The 15,909-nt window shown below is 42.9% G+C and overlaps 1 protein-coding gene across 13 annotated transcripts in view; it reads left to right on the top strand.

The window, feature by feature from the left end:
- CFAP20DC (CFAP20 domain containing) overlaps positions 1–14,956 on the top strand; it is a 235,926-nt gene extending 220,970 nt beyond the window's left edge. For all 13 annotated transcript variants that reach the window (XM_040628608.1, XM_040628613.1, XM_040628612.1 and 10 more), the window contains 2 exons: positions 2,746–2,840; positions 14,399–14,956. In XM_040628608.1, the coding sequence (XP_040484542.1) occupies positions 2,746–2,840; positions 14,399–14,511 (208 nt within the window). In that variant the 3' untranslated portion in view covers positions 14,512–14,956. The remainder of the gene's footprint in view (positions 1–2,745; positions 2,841–14,398) is intronic.
- The last annotated feature ends 953 nt before the right edge of the window (positions 14,957–15,909 follow it).

The following is a 15,909-nucleotide window of genomic DNA, read 5'->3' on the forward strand; positions in this document are numbered from 1 at the left end:
AAACATAGAGAACTGTAGAGAGTAGGTTTGGGATTTTCTGTTGGTTGTTTTGTTTTGTTCTGTTTTGTTTGCTTAGCAATTCTGAAACTACTTTTCACATGTTCTATAATTCAGAAAATAAGTAAATTTATTGAGGATAATGGGAGCCAGGTTCCTAACTGTCAAAAGGAGTTACAAATATGGAAAGAGGAGAGATGAGAATGAATCTGTGGTGTTGTACTAGTATTAGAGAAATGAGCCTGCAGGTAGAAACCAGGGATCATCAAACATTTTCCTGTAAAGGGCCAAATAATAAATACTTAATTCCATCATTGTAGCACAAAAACAGCCATAGACAATACCTAACAAATAAACATGACTTTATTTCAATAAAATTTTATTTATAGATACTGATATTTGATTTTATATAATTATCCTGTGTCATGAAACATTATTATTTTAATTTTTTCAACACTTTCAACACTTAAAAATGTAAAAATCATTCTTGTTTTGCAGGCTGTGCAAAAACAGGCAGTGAGCCAGACTTTGCCCAAAGGCCATAGTTTGCCAATCCCATTTAGATAGAGAAATGATGTTAGATTGATAGATGATAGATAGATATAGATAGATAGATAGATAGATAGATAGATAGATAGATAGATAGATAGGAAATGTGATAAAGTGTTCAAGTTGGGGAATCTGAAGGAAGGATATGTAGGAGTTCTTTGTACTCTTCTTACAAAGAAGTACTCTTTGTACTTTTCTTATAGAAAAGCTATAAATCTGAACTTATTTTAAACAACCAAAACACCACGAAAGGAAGAACCCTGCACTTTTCATAGCTACTGCAGAGAAGGAAAAACATTAATCAAGTCATGGCCTAAGAAGTGAATGTCTTACCTTTTATAATAGTCACACAACCCCTATGTCCATGGACCGTGAGCAGGAACTGCTCCTGCCAGTGTTTAGAGTTTCTGATTCATCCCTGGGGATGTCATCATATGATAACATTATTATTTCTGTTGCTGGTGTTCCTAGTTGCTCTCCAGCACTCTTACTGAGTAATGAGGTCACCAGGGCTGGTAATTTGTTTGTGACCTTGTAATTTTCTATAATGTGGGAATTTGGGGTCTATGGTAATGAAATGGACTGAATGAAAGGTGCTTATCAGAAAATGCCCCATTAGCTTGGAAGTCTGCGACAATTCCTTTCTGATGTCCTTAATGGGTTATTATGAAATTCAATTATACAGCATGTTCACCATGCTTATTTCACTAGATGTAATCTAGTGATAGCCAAGGTGAGGAGTGACTGAAAGTGTCTTAAAATATCACAAATAGGAATTGGGTAATTTTTATATTGAGATACTTTTTTTGTTGCAGGAAGAGTGAATGACTTTCATTGAAAACCTCTGCTATAGAGACTTGTAACCATTCTACCCTCCTTGACTGGTTTAATTCCAACAAAATCCCATTCCTGCTACTTTGATTTATCATTGTAGGGAAAGCCACACTATGATTTTCACCAATAATGAAGATGATGGTGGTCGTAGCTGAAATTCATTGAATGCGACTCTGTACCCAGATCCATGCCAAATGTTTTTCATCCTTTTTTTTTTAATTTATTTAATCCTAACAACAAAACTCTGAGGTACTGTCGTTATCTCCTCTCTATAGAAGAGGTTTATGTTGTAAGTGGTGTGGCCAAGCTCTTGCATGGGGAAACTTGGAGCCAGGATTGACCTGGAGAGCCAGTGCTCTTACTTCCTGCTGGGATTATCTCCCATTGTAGATAAAAACAGAAATACAGAAGTATACAAAGAAGTTGTTTAGTCATGAGGACATGCTCCTGTTGAGAAGAATAAGGTAAACGAAACAGATGCTATTATCAATGCAAGCAAGAGAGTTCACGTTGGAACAGCCTTCGCTTCCCCTTTCCTGCTCGCTTCCCCTGAAGAAGCTCACTAACAAGTTTAGAGATGAGAAAGGCTTGAAGTAGAACACACAGTGACTCGTACCCTCTGGATGTCACCCTCTTGTATCACACCCATGCAGGTACCTCCTACAGGGACCGGGAAGACCGGAAAAGAATGGAGGAGGAAGGGGAGTAAAGAACTTGGGAAATGAGGTTGGCAGTTGGAGGCAGAGGAGCAGGGAATGTAGGAGTGGCTTTCCAGAGTGGTTTTGCCCCTGTTCTTAATAGGAGAACTGAAGGAATGGGTCACTTGGGGCCCGGCTCCCCTCACTCTACCTTCTTTTGCCCTCTGATGCTCTGAAGACTTGAGCGAGTGCCTGCCGACCCCACCATTGCAGCTGGTCCCTGACCGCTCCAAGAGCCACTTCTGTTTAGGGTCACATTTGGAATGTTGTCATGGAGGTGACATGTGACTTTGCCAGGCTTCCTTACAGATCATAAGAAGCTTTGTCTCTGCTGCACTTCTTCTGAATTACCAAAAAAATGTTCTTATAGGAGAGGGACTGTGTACAGTTTAGTTGGCAGAACCATAAACTTTCGAGAGGAATAGTCGTCTTTAATCTAGTTGATGTATTTGTGGAACAACTAGTTAGTTCAGTGATTGACCTCGTATTAATCCATTTGTAGAACTGAATATTAATTTCTGAACATTCTGTCCTTCTGAAATATGAAGGAGGGGGGAAAAAGTTTCTCTGTGGAAGCCCCAGGAAATTAAAACTCCAAGGGAAAGGTAAAATTTATATATGAAATTGCAGACCTGTTGTTTATTTACTTTCTTCTTTTTTTTTTTAGGGACTGGTTAAATATGTTGAGCCCACCGATTGTTCCTGCCAGTCAACAGCCAACAGACCAGCATCTGGATTCTTCTGGAAGCTTGAGTGCTCAAGGTGGGACTATGGAAAATGTTATGCATAAAAAAATAAAAATTGTTAACTACAACTAGAGAAAATCAGTCACTTTGAGATGCCACTGTTTTTATTACATGCTAATCATTTAGGCTCACACCCCCAAAATGAGATACCCTATGCCTCATTTTATAGGATGATAAGTCCTTCGGTATCAAATTGACCTTCATCTGGATTCCAGCTCTACCAATTCCTGCCATGTGGCCTTTAGGACTTTTGGTTACTGCATTTGTAAAGTAAGACTGATAATAGCGTCCACCTGAAAGTTTTTCATGAAGATTCAGTAAGGTATACTATACACAAAGCACGTAGGATGGCACCTGCCGAATACTAGCTGTTCGTCTTACTATGAAGCAGACCTGATTCTCCTGCCTCACTAGTACTTGTTTTCATTCATTCAGGGATACTTGCCTTTACAGATAAGGGTGGCACAGAGTTGTAGCCAGTAGTGTTCACGATGGAGGAATGAAAATTTGCCTGGGGTTCCCTTTGTTGGCGAGAGTCATAGAAATGAACCATCAGTTTTTGGTGGTGAGCAGGGACCGAGATTGTCAGGAGTGCACAGAGGAGGAAGGGAAAGGAAACTTTAGGGGAAACAGAGGGATTGGGGTAGAAGGGGTAGAAGAGAGTCTAAAGTGCATAACTGGAGTGGCAAATCGCCTCCGAGTGGGACTCCCTGAGGCGGCTTTTCGAGTTGGGATTCTGAAGAGGGAAGCATGATACCTGAAGTTGAAAAAAAGAATACAGGAACTGAAGCCAATATAAATTGCTCCGACAAAGGTGCCAGGTTTCTCCCCCTAACTGCCCCCGGGAGAAAGAGGAGCAGCCCATTTTTCTTCAGGTGTGGAAAATTCAGAGTGAGAGCTCATACATCTGAGTTGTGCATTTTGGCCGCCCAAGGGATGGAGATGTCTCCGTGATTTACTGTCTGAAATAGATTATGCCCCTCAAATTGGGAATCTTTTTAGAGGTGTACATTTATAATTACTTATGACAGAAAAATAGAATCTTGGCTGTCAGGAGGAGACCTTGCTGAGAGAACAAATAATACGTTATGTTAAGTGTCCTAAATAAACCCCAGGAACAGAGAGCGTGGTCCTTGAGCAAAGGCACCCAAGATATATATTAGTGAGAAGTAGCTGAAAGGATGGCTTCAAGTCACCATTGCAAAGTGAGGTTTTGACAGCAGGGGCTCAGTTATGTCGAAGGTAAACAGAACTTCCATCGAGGGCAAATTAACAAATGAAATTCAGAAGATTGTAGAAATGTTCTGGCCAATGTTAGCCAGACCTGGAGCCCCTCCCGCCTGGCAGCCTTGGTTTCTGTCAGATGTCCCTTTCCCCTTCTCTGATCCGCTCAAGTGGTTGGTAGCTAATTAATATCATCAAAAATTAGTCTTTCCTATTTGGTGACTCTTTACATGTTACTGGCTTAGTTTTAGAGAACATATCAATATGCCGAGATGGCGTTTTTAGAAAGTGTTTGTCAAAGAAAAATGATGGGTTCAAGTACCCAGTTTGTATCACCAGAAGCAAAAGGGAGATGTGGTTGTGGGCATTCCGGGCCTCTTTCTGAGCTTCTGTTGCATGATACCAGGAATTTAGGGAGATCTGCTGGACGCCATGCTAAGTCCTAACAGTAGCTGTCACAGCAACACCGCGAGGAAGGTACTGTTTGTGTATGTGTGTAATTGTTGTTCTCTACAGCTGAGAAAACCGAGGTACGAAGTTCTTGAATGCCTTGCCCAGGGTCACACACCAGTCCTCAGCAGAACTGGCGTGGGAATCCAAACAGCCTGGCCCCAGAGCTCAACCACTGTTTTCATACTTTTTTTGATTTTGAACCAAGTACCTAGATTACCTACTCCAAAAATAATATATATAAAATCAGGAATTGAAATTTTATTTTTCTCTTGAGAGTTCCTGATCTACAGGGAAAAAAAAATTAAAAAATTAAAACATCTCCAAGGGCTAAGTACCTGAGTTCTTTAAAGGAGAAAAAAAAAAAAAAGCAGACCTCTGGTCCCGTTTCAGCCCTGGACCTGCCTCCCCCACCCATCCATGCTTGTCAGGAATCACGAGTGGCCGAGTTTTCTCCATGGGAGTGAGGGGCACAGGGGCAAAGTTGCTGTGTTGACCGGATCTGAGGGAGTGAGGGGCTAACTGAGAGACAGGACCCCTAGATTGCCAAACTGCCAGGCCTGGGTATTTGCTTGTCGCCTACCTTCTCAAAGACCTTTCTAGACAATCTTATCTAAGTAGGTCGATCTCCCTTCACCTTCTACATTTTCTTCATGCCCTTTTCACAGTTTGTACTTTGTGATTTGTTTGCTTGTTTAAGGTCTTCTCTCCCACGTAGCCTCTGAGTTTTTAAAAGCAGAGACTTCGTCAGTTTGCTCACTCCTGGATCCCAAGCACCCTAGGCAGTTTCTGTAGGTTTTTAAGTACTCTCTAAAGTTTTGTTAGAAGGAAGACAGGAAGGGAGAAAGGGGAAAAAAGAGGGAGAGAAGTATTCTTCAAATGGCCATTTTTTATACCAACCTTGAAACAAAAAGGAGTAATTCATTGAAGTCTTACTTTCAGTTTTCCCCATTCCAGTTTTTTAGCATATTAGGTATATTTCTAAAATTTGACAATGAGAGTATTGAACTTAGACCCTCACATTTTAGCAGCTAAAACAGTGATAGGTCACCTTGGGCAGTGGCTCTTAAACTGTATTTATAAGCAGTGAAAACGTTTCCTTCAAATGAATTTCATATGAAATTCCAGTATATAAAACAGATAAAAGCAGAACTGCTCTGGCTAAAGGGCAAGTTAAGGTCTCAGAACCCTGCCTTGGAGCTCTGATGAGCCAGCTAAGAACAGTGATGCAGTCCAGTGCCCTCAACTTGACCTTGCTTGAGGTCAAATGCCCAATCAGAGCCCCAGCTAGGATTAGGACCCAGGCTTCCTCCATATCAGTGCCTTTCTACAGAACCTGTGAAGGTGGTTTTGAAGCCTGGTTCACAGGAAAGGAGGGTCTCCCATCTTTAGACTTCTAGGATAAAAAATAATGACAGCTAATATTTATTTTGTCTTCCTGTGACCCACACCTGCAAGTACCCTTATTTCTTGTAATAGCCTCCTGAGGTGTAGATACTGTTGTTCCCTGCCTTTTCCACATGGCACTGGGGCTTAGAGCCGGGAAGTACAGCTCCAGCTGAGGTGGAGAGGCCGAGGTTCATCTGTAAAGCTAGAGGCATGACTGCAGTTGAACAGCAGGGAAGGATGGCCTGACCAATGAATAGTTCTAGAACACTTGCCCCAGGCCGTACGGAAGTAAGTGCAGGTGTTAACCTTAAAAACAAAAGAGTGAGCTATTTTACCAGCAAAATGAGTTTAGGACTAGCAGAGGAATGGCAGTTTGGGACATGCGGGCTACAGCAAAGCATAGGCAAGCCTGGAGAACAAAGGAGAGGAACATTGCTTTGTAGAGAAAAAGGAGGACGTTGGGAGAGGCTCCTTTGAAGGAAAGTCTATTAGAGTCTAAAAGTCTAAAGCAAGAGTTCAAGGTTGTGATGTTTCTCATTGGCTAGGCTGTTGTTTGTCAGGGAGAAAAATCTTCCTGCAGGGGAAATAAAGTGAACTTCTTCCTGCCCAGGAACACGGCGTAGGCGGCCACAGAAAACTCGCGCGTGAGCGCTCCCCCTTCCGGGTTTCTCAACTCCATTTCAACTCAGGTCTCCCTCTGTTCATTTTCACACATGCTTTAGACTTGGCCTTGGAGTCTCTGCCTTCTTCTGTACAGGCTTGTGTCGCAGCCACAGTTTCTGCTCACCCAGAACGCCTCAAGTGCATAAATGCCACTTTAAAGTAAACAGCCTGTCTTCCTGCGGAGCCAGGCAGCCGGCGGGAGCAGCCTTGCATTCCGGGCCACCCGACTGGAGGGGGAGCCGGGCAGCGGCGTGCAGTCCCTCCCGGGCCGCAGCGCACTCGCTGTATGTCAGTTACCAGGGCCACGGGAGCGCTTAACACTGAGCAAAAACGTGTTTTCCTGGAGCGCGTGCGAAATGGTAAAATGGGAAGTTATGGTTTCAGAACGTACTCAAGAGAACTACCAAGCCGACCTTTGGAAAATAAAGCAGACTTTGCTCGAAGAATAGTTGTCAATTTGTTTTTGACATTTGTTCCTTTACAGATATGACCCTTCAATTATTCATGCTTCCCAGCTCCAGAATGGAATAATAATGACGTCTCTCCTCAGGCCTGCAAAACCTCTCCTGCAGCTTACATAGACTTTGAGTAAGAGAGACATTCAGAAGTGCTTTTGGAGTTGCCAGAATCTTATAAAGATAACATTCTTGTACGTTTGCTATGGGAGGGCCACAGAAGATGTTCCTTTATGAACATGGGTTAATCTCCCACAGGCATAAGTAGGCAGCAGATGCTAACTTTAAAGATGTAATATCCAAATGGCTAGTCAACAATTTAGAAGAACCTCATGGCTCTTTCAGGCTAACCGAGAGAGGGCAATATGCCCATCTGCTCTGGGTACAACAGAGGAGTCCTTCCACAGTCTTATTTCCTGCCACACAGTTATTCAACATTCACCTGATACTGAGTCTAAAAGCAGTCTTCTAAAATCTGTTTTATTAGTTATCTTCCAGGCATTATGCTTCACTGAAAAACAGTGGTGTCCCCAAGTGCTTGACTTGCCACCTAGGACACAGTACACGCTTCATAAATATTTAACGAGTGATCACGTGAATCATCTGCCCATGGAAAACGGAAGGATGATTTGGTCTACTCTTTGTATCTTCCTTGTATCTTCAAGATTTATTTAAGGTGCAAGGAGACCTTCTCCCGAAAAAACAATACTGGCAAAATGTAAAAGTAATAATAGAAGCCAGGACCGACCATGCGCCTGCCACAATGTCAGATTTGCCTGTGTTACCTCACAATGACTTCTCCCAATGCTCCCAGGTGTGAGGCTCTGCTATGTACCCCCCACCCCTGTAGGGGTGAAGTTAAGGTCACTGCCTGCATCACAGACCCACTGGAGTGTGGAACAGAACTCCGACCCAGGCCCGTCGGACCTGGGAATCTTCCCCCTTAACCCCCACGCTGCTATAGGACCACAGAATTCCCACTGAGGTCAGTAAGAATCATACAACTGAAGTGTCCACTGCAATTTTTGAAATTTAGAAAGTTCTCTTTCTTGAAGCTTTCTGGATAAAATAGTACTCCCTTTAGTACTCTCCTTCAACCCATAGCATCCCTACCTCAGTGCTCAGCAACTTTAATGATTCATTAGTATTCATGACGTTCTTGAATCCAGAGTCTCCACCCCTTCCCCTGTTAGGCCCGTAGTTGCCTTTTGTTCTCAGAGTAACCTTGGGGAAGGGAGATATTTATTCTTATGCAGCTATCAGAGTCTCAGGGGTGTCTTCTGTGCACAAAAGTGGTTGGAAGGTGGGGGGCTGGTGATCAACGCTCTCACTAGTCTAAAGAGATGCCTGCCTGGGTCGCCTGGGTGGCTCAGTTGTTAAGCATCTCCTTCCACTCAGGTCATGATCCCAGGGTCCTGGGATCGAGCCCCGCATTAGGCTCCCTGCTTCTCCCTCTGCCAGTCCACCTGCTTGTGTTCCTTCTCTTGCCATCTGTCTATCAAATAAATAAATAAAATCTTTAAAAAGAGAGAGAGAGAAAGAGAGATGCCTTCCTTCTAGGAATACTAGAAGTGGGCCCGGTAGTAGAGAAGTAAACACATTGCTGGTGTCTGAGGTGCCCTCTCTTATTCCAGAACCATCCCCACCTACTTATTCCCCAGATGCATCCCAGAAAGGTTCCTAGTCCAGGGTGTGATTTCAGCTTCCCTTGATAGAATTGGGATGCATTTTCCCCTAGCTACAGTGTTGCCACCTTCCCTGAAATCGGGCCATTGAGACACTATGGGCTTCAGAGCTCAATTGTCTGGTTAGGGACTTCCCTGGATGTGTAACAAAATGCATTCAGAGTCATAAGCCCCACATTTCCAAGTGCACAAATGTTTTGTAGGTTCTTTCCCCAGCTTTATTGAGATAAAATTAACATGTAACATTGTGTAAGTTTAAGATGTAAGACTGTGTAATTTTAACTTGATGATTTGATATACAAGCACACATTTGAATCAGTGCACATTTGTAAGTGGAGACTACCTGGAAAGAATGAAATTGCACTAATTCCCAATTAATCTTCCAAATCCTTCAACATGTTGTCTTAAATGGCATTTTCCAAGTAAAATATAGCCACTGGTTTTTGCAAAAAGGGTGATGTACTTATTTTCCAAATGAACCCTGAACTATAATCATTTCATGTTATTTGCCCTCCAAGAAACAATATGGTTTTCTAATAGAAGAAAGTATCTTTTCATCCTTTTTATCCCATCCTTGGTCATTTATCTTTCTCCCATCCCAGGACACATATTTGCTGAAAACCAGAATTCAACAGTTCACAGTAGACTTTCTCAGGTTTTAGTGCAAGTTAATTTTGCCCTACTGTGAGAGGCGTTGGTGGAAGCGTTTGTAAGCACCTGGTGTTCAGCGGAATCTTATCTCAAATGTCATCTTTATTGATCCTGAGGCTGACTGTTTGGAATGGTGATCCCTCACCATTGAATTGTTTAAACAATAGTGTATTAGTATGCACATAAAAATACAGTCAATCAGTTCTCAAGATCTATAAGAGAGAAAATGCATTAACTTTTTTTAAAAAATTCTGGATGGCAGCGTCAGAAAATCGAAAATCAAGTGCAGTGTCTTGATTCAGAGATTTTAAATCTGATAAACTGGCGCCACGTTATTTGTTTTCAAGCTTGAGGACTTAGCCTGCGCATATAGGTTTTCTATTATCTACGGTTAAAACGCAATAAATATAGATAATTAAGCATTTATATTAATGGACTTTCAAAAGGTGAACTGAAGGGATTGTTTGCCTGAACTGATCTAATGGAGGAGAGGGCAGCTAATATTGCTGCATTTGGTCTGGCTCTGTTGGTTTTTCTTCATTACTGCTGTTAACCAATTTCAAAGTGGATGAAGCTGGAAGTTTGTAAATAGATTATCATCTGAAAGACAATTTTATTTCACTGGAAATGACTTTATTATGTGGAAAAGAGTAAAAATGTAATTTGGACCCCTGTCCAGATGCTCTTAGTCTGGTAGCAGAGAATGGTTTTATTTGTTAATTTGTCCTTTTAGAGTTTCTGTAGCCAGTCTTTAAATAGAGCAATTTAGCATTTTGGGGAAAAACAAACTCTGCACCATCCAAGAATATAATTGAAAATTACCCCCATACCCATGCACAATAATTACCTTTCAAAACATTTCCCATTGCTTGACATCATAGTGGTAATTGCTTAATGATATTATAATTTCATTACATAGGGATTACAATGGCTTAAAATGATGTAAATTGGAGGCTTTGAAAATTAAGTTATAATGAAAACAAAACCTTTTATGCAAGTTTAAAGAACTTATTTCAATGTAAAATTATACATAATGTCACCCAATTTTTGTACGAGTGTCATTGTTGGTAGAGTTTTAAAATTCATCCATTTAAAGCTTTAGTCCTAAAAACCACAAAACCTGCTTTAGTCCCGTGGTGATAGTGCATGAGGTTCCAGTTTTATAGGGATACGTACTGGAACGAGTGCGTTTATAGAGCAGTCACTGCTTCAGTGTGTATGCCTTATGTAACAAAACCCCTAGTAATGAATTGGATCCGCCTCGATCCCTTTGCAGTTGGGTGATAAAGACCCATGGCCCGTTACAACTGTTATTTTCATCTAGAAAGATTCCTGACTGGTCATGAAATGTATTGAGTTTTCCAGCTTAATAACGCCAGCTTAAAATTTTATCTTTTTGGAAAGTACCAGCACAGAGTGTGCTAAGCAGTTGTACGGCATGTAAGTTACAAGCCAGAGGTCAGAATTTCCCCCAGTGTGTGGATGGAGGAAAACCGAAACATCGGACAGCAGACCCCCGAGATAGGCTGGCTTAGAATCATCTACCTCGGTGATACGTGTTCTAACATTACACCTGATGGAAAAATTCATTTTACGTTTTGAAAAATATGTGATTTTTGGTTTAAGAACTCTTTTTACTTAAGGATGAATTCATTGTAATGTCCTTTATGAAACTAGTTGCGGGCTCTCAAACCCACTATTTTCTTTTCTTTTGGTAGTGAAAAATCGAACAGGTACAGTTTTGCGATAGGGAATAAGGTATAAGTGGACATACCTCTGTGTCTAACTCGGGTACTCTGTTTTTCATGATGACAGTTTATAACAACGACATTTATTGAGTATTCACTGGGTGTGTGGAGTGTTACTGGGTATCTTACTTAGTTCTCATAGGAACTATCGCAGGTACTATTACTGTCCTTGCATGAGAAGACTAAGGCTCGGAGTGCTGAATTTTCCCAATGTCCCACTGCGAAGTGGTAGAATGGGATTTGGCCGAGGTCTGTCTGACTCCGTTGTCTCAGTGTCATGCTGCCCATCTTTATGAAGCCTTATCTTCGAACTCTAAGCTTTATCAGTATTTCTGATCTGAGTGACTAAGCAATTTATAGCCCGTAGTTCATCATTTATTTCAAGATTGTCGTTATCCTTAATAGTAATAGTAACGATCATTTATTGATCAACTACTATGTGCACTGTGCTCTGCATATTATCCAGGGTCCAATTTCGTCTTCCACAAAAACCTGTGAAATAGGCATTGTCATTCCAATTTGGCAAATAAGGAAATGAGGGTCCAGTGAGGCAAAATAACCCGTAACTGCCCGAAGGTCATTTGGGTAGGCAGCGGCCAAGCTCCTCTCTGTCCCGTCTGCTGGATCCTAGGGCCCAGGGCTCTCTGGGCCACTCTGCGGTTGTATCTCCCACCCCACCCCCTTTAATCTTTAGTAGCTGCTTTTGTTTTGTGTGTGAATGTCACTTCCACACCTAGACATAGTACAGATTTAATAGACATCATCACATAGCAGGCACACATAAGTTACTTACTAGTTCTGTTCTCTGAAGAAGCCTAAATAAGAAAGAGATGAGGATTGAATATGTGAAGGTGAAGGACATGCACACCCTCCTTTTGATGTGCAGAAGTGACCTAAAGGGGGTCATCTTCCATGAGAAACAGCCACTTGAGAAGCATTCCCAACCTCTCCTACTTAAAGGAAGAAGCTGGAGGCAGGGCCCTGGGGACCACTCTTAAGGTAACAATGGAAAGGAAAGGAAAGGCAGCCTGCCTTCTCTGATTTCCTGTTCTTAATTAGAAACCGTGCAGGGTGCTCAGGTCAGCTATCACCATTAACGTGGCCATTAGCGAAGTCCTGTCATACTTCAAGGACATAAGCCACTGCAGCCAAGAGTCACAGAAACTCATCAAAGGCACTGCAGGGATCATTGGATCTGGTCCTGCCCTGTGCACGATAAACCCTCACACAAGTGGTTGCCCCAGTCCCTGCTTCACCCTCCCTGGGGTCCACCTTCCATTGCCTGGTCCGCTTTACTGTTTAGAAAATCCTTCCTTGCGCTCAGACAAAATCTGGCTCCTCATAACTTTCCTTCTTGAAAGGCTTCCTCCTGGAACCCCACAGAATCTTCTTAAGTTCTCTCTCATTTACCACCCTTGATGTACTCGAGTCCAGAAGGGCTGCTATAACCTCAAGCTTTGTCATTTCTGGAGTTAATAAGCCCGGATTTCGCCTCTGGCCTCCCACATGGATTCTCATCTTTGTGATTTTTGAAGTATGAGAAATGAAATTTCTTTTGTTTCCAAACCTGAGTTTTTCAAATGTAGGACACCTTTACAATTTTTTACCCTCTTCCGTGTTTAAATTCCCATAATATAATAGCTCCCAACTGAATGTGTTCCACCACCTTCTTAATGAAAGCAGGGCACCAATATGGTGGAAAGAACATGGAACTGAGGGTCTGGAAACCCAGGTTCATCCCTGACTCTGCCTCTGACTCAGCAAGTGACCTCAGGTGAGCTGGTTAACTCTGCATTCCTTGCTTCCCTCGTCTGTCAAACGGGCACCGTAACTCCTACCTATTTCTCAGGAGGGTCAAGCGAGCTACTGCAGGGGGGAGTGCTTTCTCAACCATTGAGGGCTCCACCAGTTGTGATGTTAGCCAGCAGGGCAGAGGTACTCAGCCCTCCGGTTAGCTCCACTTTTTAAGGACTGCTGGCACTGCGTGCAGCCCATAAGAGAGTCGGCTGCTCTTGTGTTTTGCCCGAGTCACTGCACACTCCTTGAGAACAGCACCTGCTTCTTCCACCATCTCATCCCCAGCACCCCACTCAGTGCCCGGCGCAGGGGCGATCATGCTTTAGGTCTTCGGATGGTCAGGAATGGCTGTGGTAGAATCTCAACCCCCGACTTCACCATCTTGGCTCTGCTCCCTGGGACTTAACTCAGGCTTGTCACTGTCCTGACAGGGTCCATGCACCAGCTCGGTCTGATTTTGCCTGGAAAAGATGGAGTCCCACCACCTTCCCATACTGTGGGCAGTGACACTTAAAATCATTGACTTTGCGTTCACAATCATGTACTCACCCTTTCCAGAAACATTCAGTATTGACTGAGCCTCTGTTATGTGTCAGCCCCACCCCAAGCCTACCACCCGAGCCCCTCTGAAGTAACCCTGGTGAGCTCACAGCCTCAAAGACTGGTTTTTCTCTGGTCCTTGGTAGCCTGTGCTAAGAGAGAGGAGTATTCTAATCACCATCCTCCCCGCGCCTGCTCTGATCCTCTCCAGCTCAGGGAGGTCTCACCCACCTGGCTTCTGGACTCGTATCATGTGTATTTCAGAAGTACTCAGAAGGCACTAACTCGTTGGTGACGGCATCAAGTGCACAAGTACTTAGCACAACACTGCCACATATAAGGTGCTCAGGAAAGATCTTACAAAAACAGTCTTTTTTTTTTTTCCATTCCATGCCATGTGTTGGAAACCAACCAAACCTGCTAATAACTTAGGCAGCAGGAGTTCCTCCAAACCATCTAAACAGTTGTCACAAGAGACAAACATGAAGCCACGTCCATGTTACTAGCAAACTTGACAGACCTTCCTACCGCTAATAAAACTACCCATCACCTGATGTTTTCCCTATGTGTTCTATGCCTTGTGGGTCTTGTGTTCCTAAACAACATTATCATTTTAATTCAGGTTTACTTGGTAGCACTCTTAGGGTGCATGCATACAGCTCTGGCCCACAACCGAGTCTGGAACTGTCGTCTCCAAATCTTGAATCCCGGTCATATCCTTGACCCCGTGAGGCCCTTGGCCCTGTCCCTTTCTCCTCTCACTCCCTGCCGGGCCTCCACACTCAGCTTTTCTTGTCCTTCGGAGCGAAGCCGGCCCTGCCTTATGCTGTGTGCGCTGAGTCCACGCGGTGCCGTGCTCCTCCATTCTGGCCTTGACATTCCGCCCCCATGAGGAGCATCTCCCAGGAGGGTTGGGGGACCCTGCCCGGCTCTCAGGCAGGCGGCTAATGTGTCTGTGCCCCCCCCCCACAGGTGAAGAAGACCCAAGTGTGGAAGAGGATGAGGAGGTGCTGACTCTGCTGTATGACCCGTGTCTGAACTGCTACTTTGATCCCCAGACGGGGAAATACTACGAGTTGGTGTGAGGCCTCCCTCCGGGGCCTGGAATGGCTGTGCCCAATCGGGGCAGGCGACCGTGCTGGCCCTGACGTTGGCCCCACAGCGCGTGTGTCCGGCAGGCCCGCAGAATCCAGAGTAACTGAGAGAAATGAAGTTGTTTTGTAAATAACGTTCGATGTTAAGGATACCTGCCTTCTCTTTGTAGATGCATGTGATTTTTTAGCAGTGAGGGAATTAATACAGACCCAAGATTTCAGGACTTGGAATTGGTTCTTCTTGGTTAGTTCTCATCCTACATATCATTTTTTATTGCCTATAATCTCATGGAAGCAATGAAGAGTTATTAATTCAAATGTTTTGCAGTGTTAATCTGTAAATGATGGCTTGATACACAGAAAATGTACTCTTGTTTCAACGATATCTGGGTACCTTTTATTCCCTGTTTGTATTAAAGTATGATGGTCAAAAGAATACCTTTTAAAATGCCTCCTTTGATTTGCCTTGCTTGCATTCTCTACCAGAATATTCCAAGATAATATTTATCCCCCTTAGACTCTTAGAAAAGGAAATACTGTGAACGGGTCGGACTTTATGATCGCGTTTTGTTACCGCCGGCCCCACTGTTCCATTTCATTAAGGTTCGTCCAGAGTTTGCCAAAGATCAAAGCACTGCTGATCACTTAAGCTGCTTAGCACTTTGGTTTAGGGCTTGGTTTTTTTGTTTGTTTTTCTTTTCTTTTCTTTTTTTTTTTTTACCAATTATCTCTGAATCCTAATAATATGATCCAAATCTAGCTTCTTGGATCCAGATTTAAGAAGTCACCCGTTAGAACAGCCCACACTCCTCACCACTTCTGTGACTTGGCCTGGAGAAACGGAGGAGGCGGTCGCTATCATTCTGCTTGCTGCATCACAAGGAAAAATCGTGCACTTCCTGCGTTTGAGGAGATGCCCTTGAATTGTGTGCCACGTATATTCATACTGAGCTCAAGGAAGTACTTATATTAGCTGGAATATTTTGTTATTTAATAAAGATTTTTTAATAAAGAAGAGTACCATTGGAAATGAAAAATTACTGGTGTACAATTGGATTTAATGGCAGTACTATAATTTCATTTAATGTTGCTTGATAGAGGAAATAAGAGCTCTTTTTTCAGGAAGAGGTTTGGGCTCCTGTTCAAAGGATCATACATTATTTAGAACCATGTTTCTGTTTGATAAGCTTTTAATCCTATTGTTCACAAAGTATACCTTTGTTAGGAATTTTTCCCCAAGATGTTCATACTTACAAAATGCAAATAAATAAATGAGGTTTCAGAAAGCATACGGAATGATAAAATAGTTGGGCTATCTTGGCTATGACCTTGAAGACTGGAGTAGGATCGGGAGAGCCTTGAACTTGCTTTAGTCAGTCTAGGGACCAT

This window comes from Ursus maritimus, unplaced genomic scaffold (assembly GCF_017311325.1).
Source record: "Ursus maritimus isolate PB19 unplaced genomic scaffold, ASM1731132v1 scaffold_14, whole genome shotgun sequence".
Taxonomy (NCBI): Eukaryota; Metazoa; Chordata; class Mammalia; order Carnivora; family Ursidae; genus Ursus; species Ursus maritimus.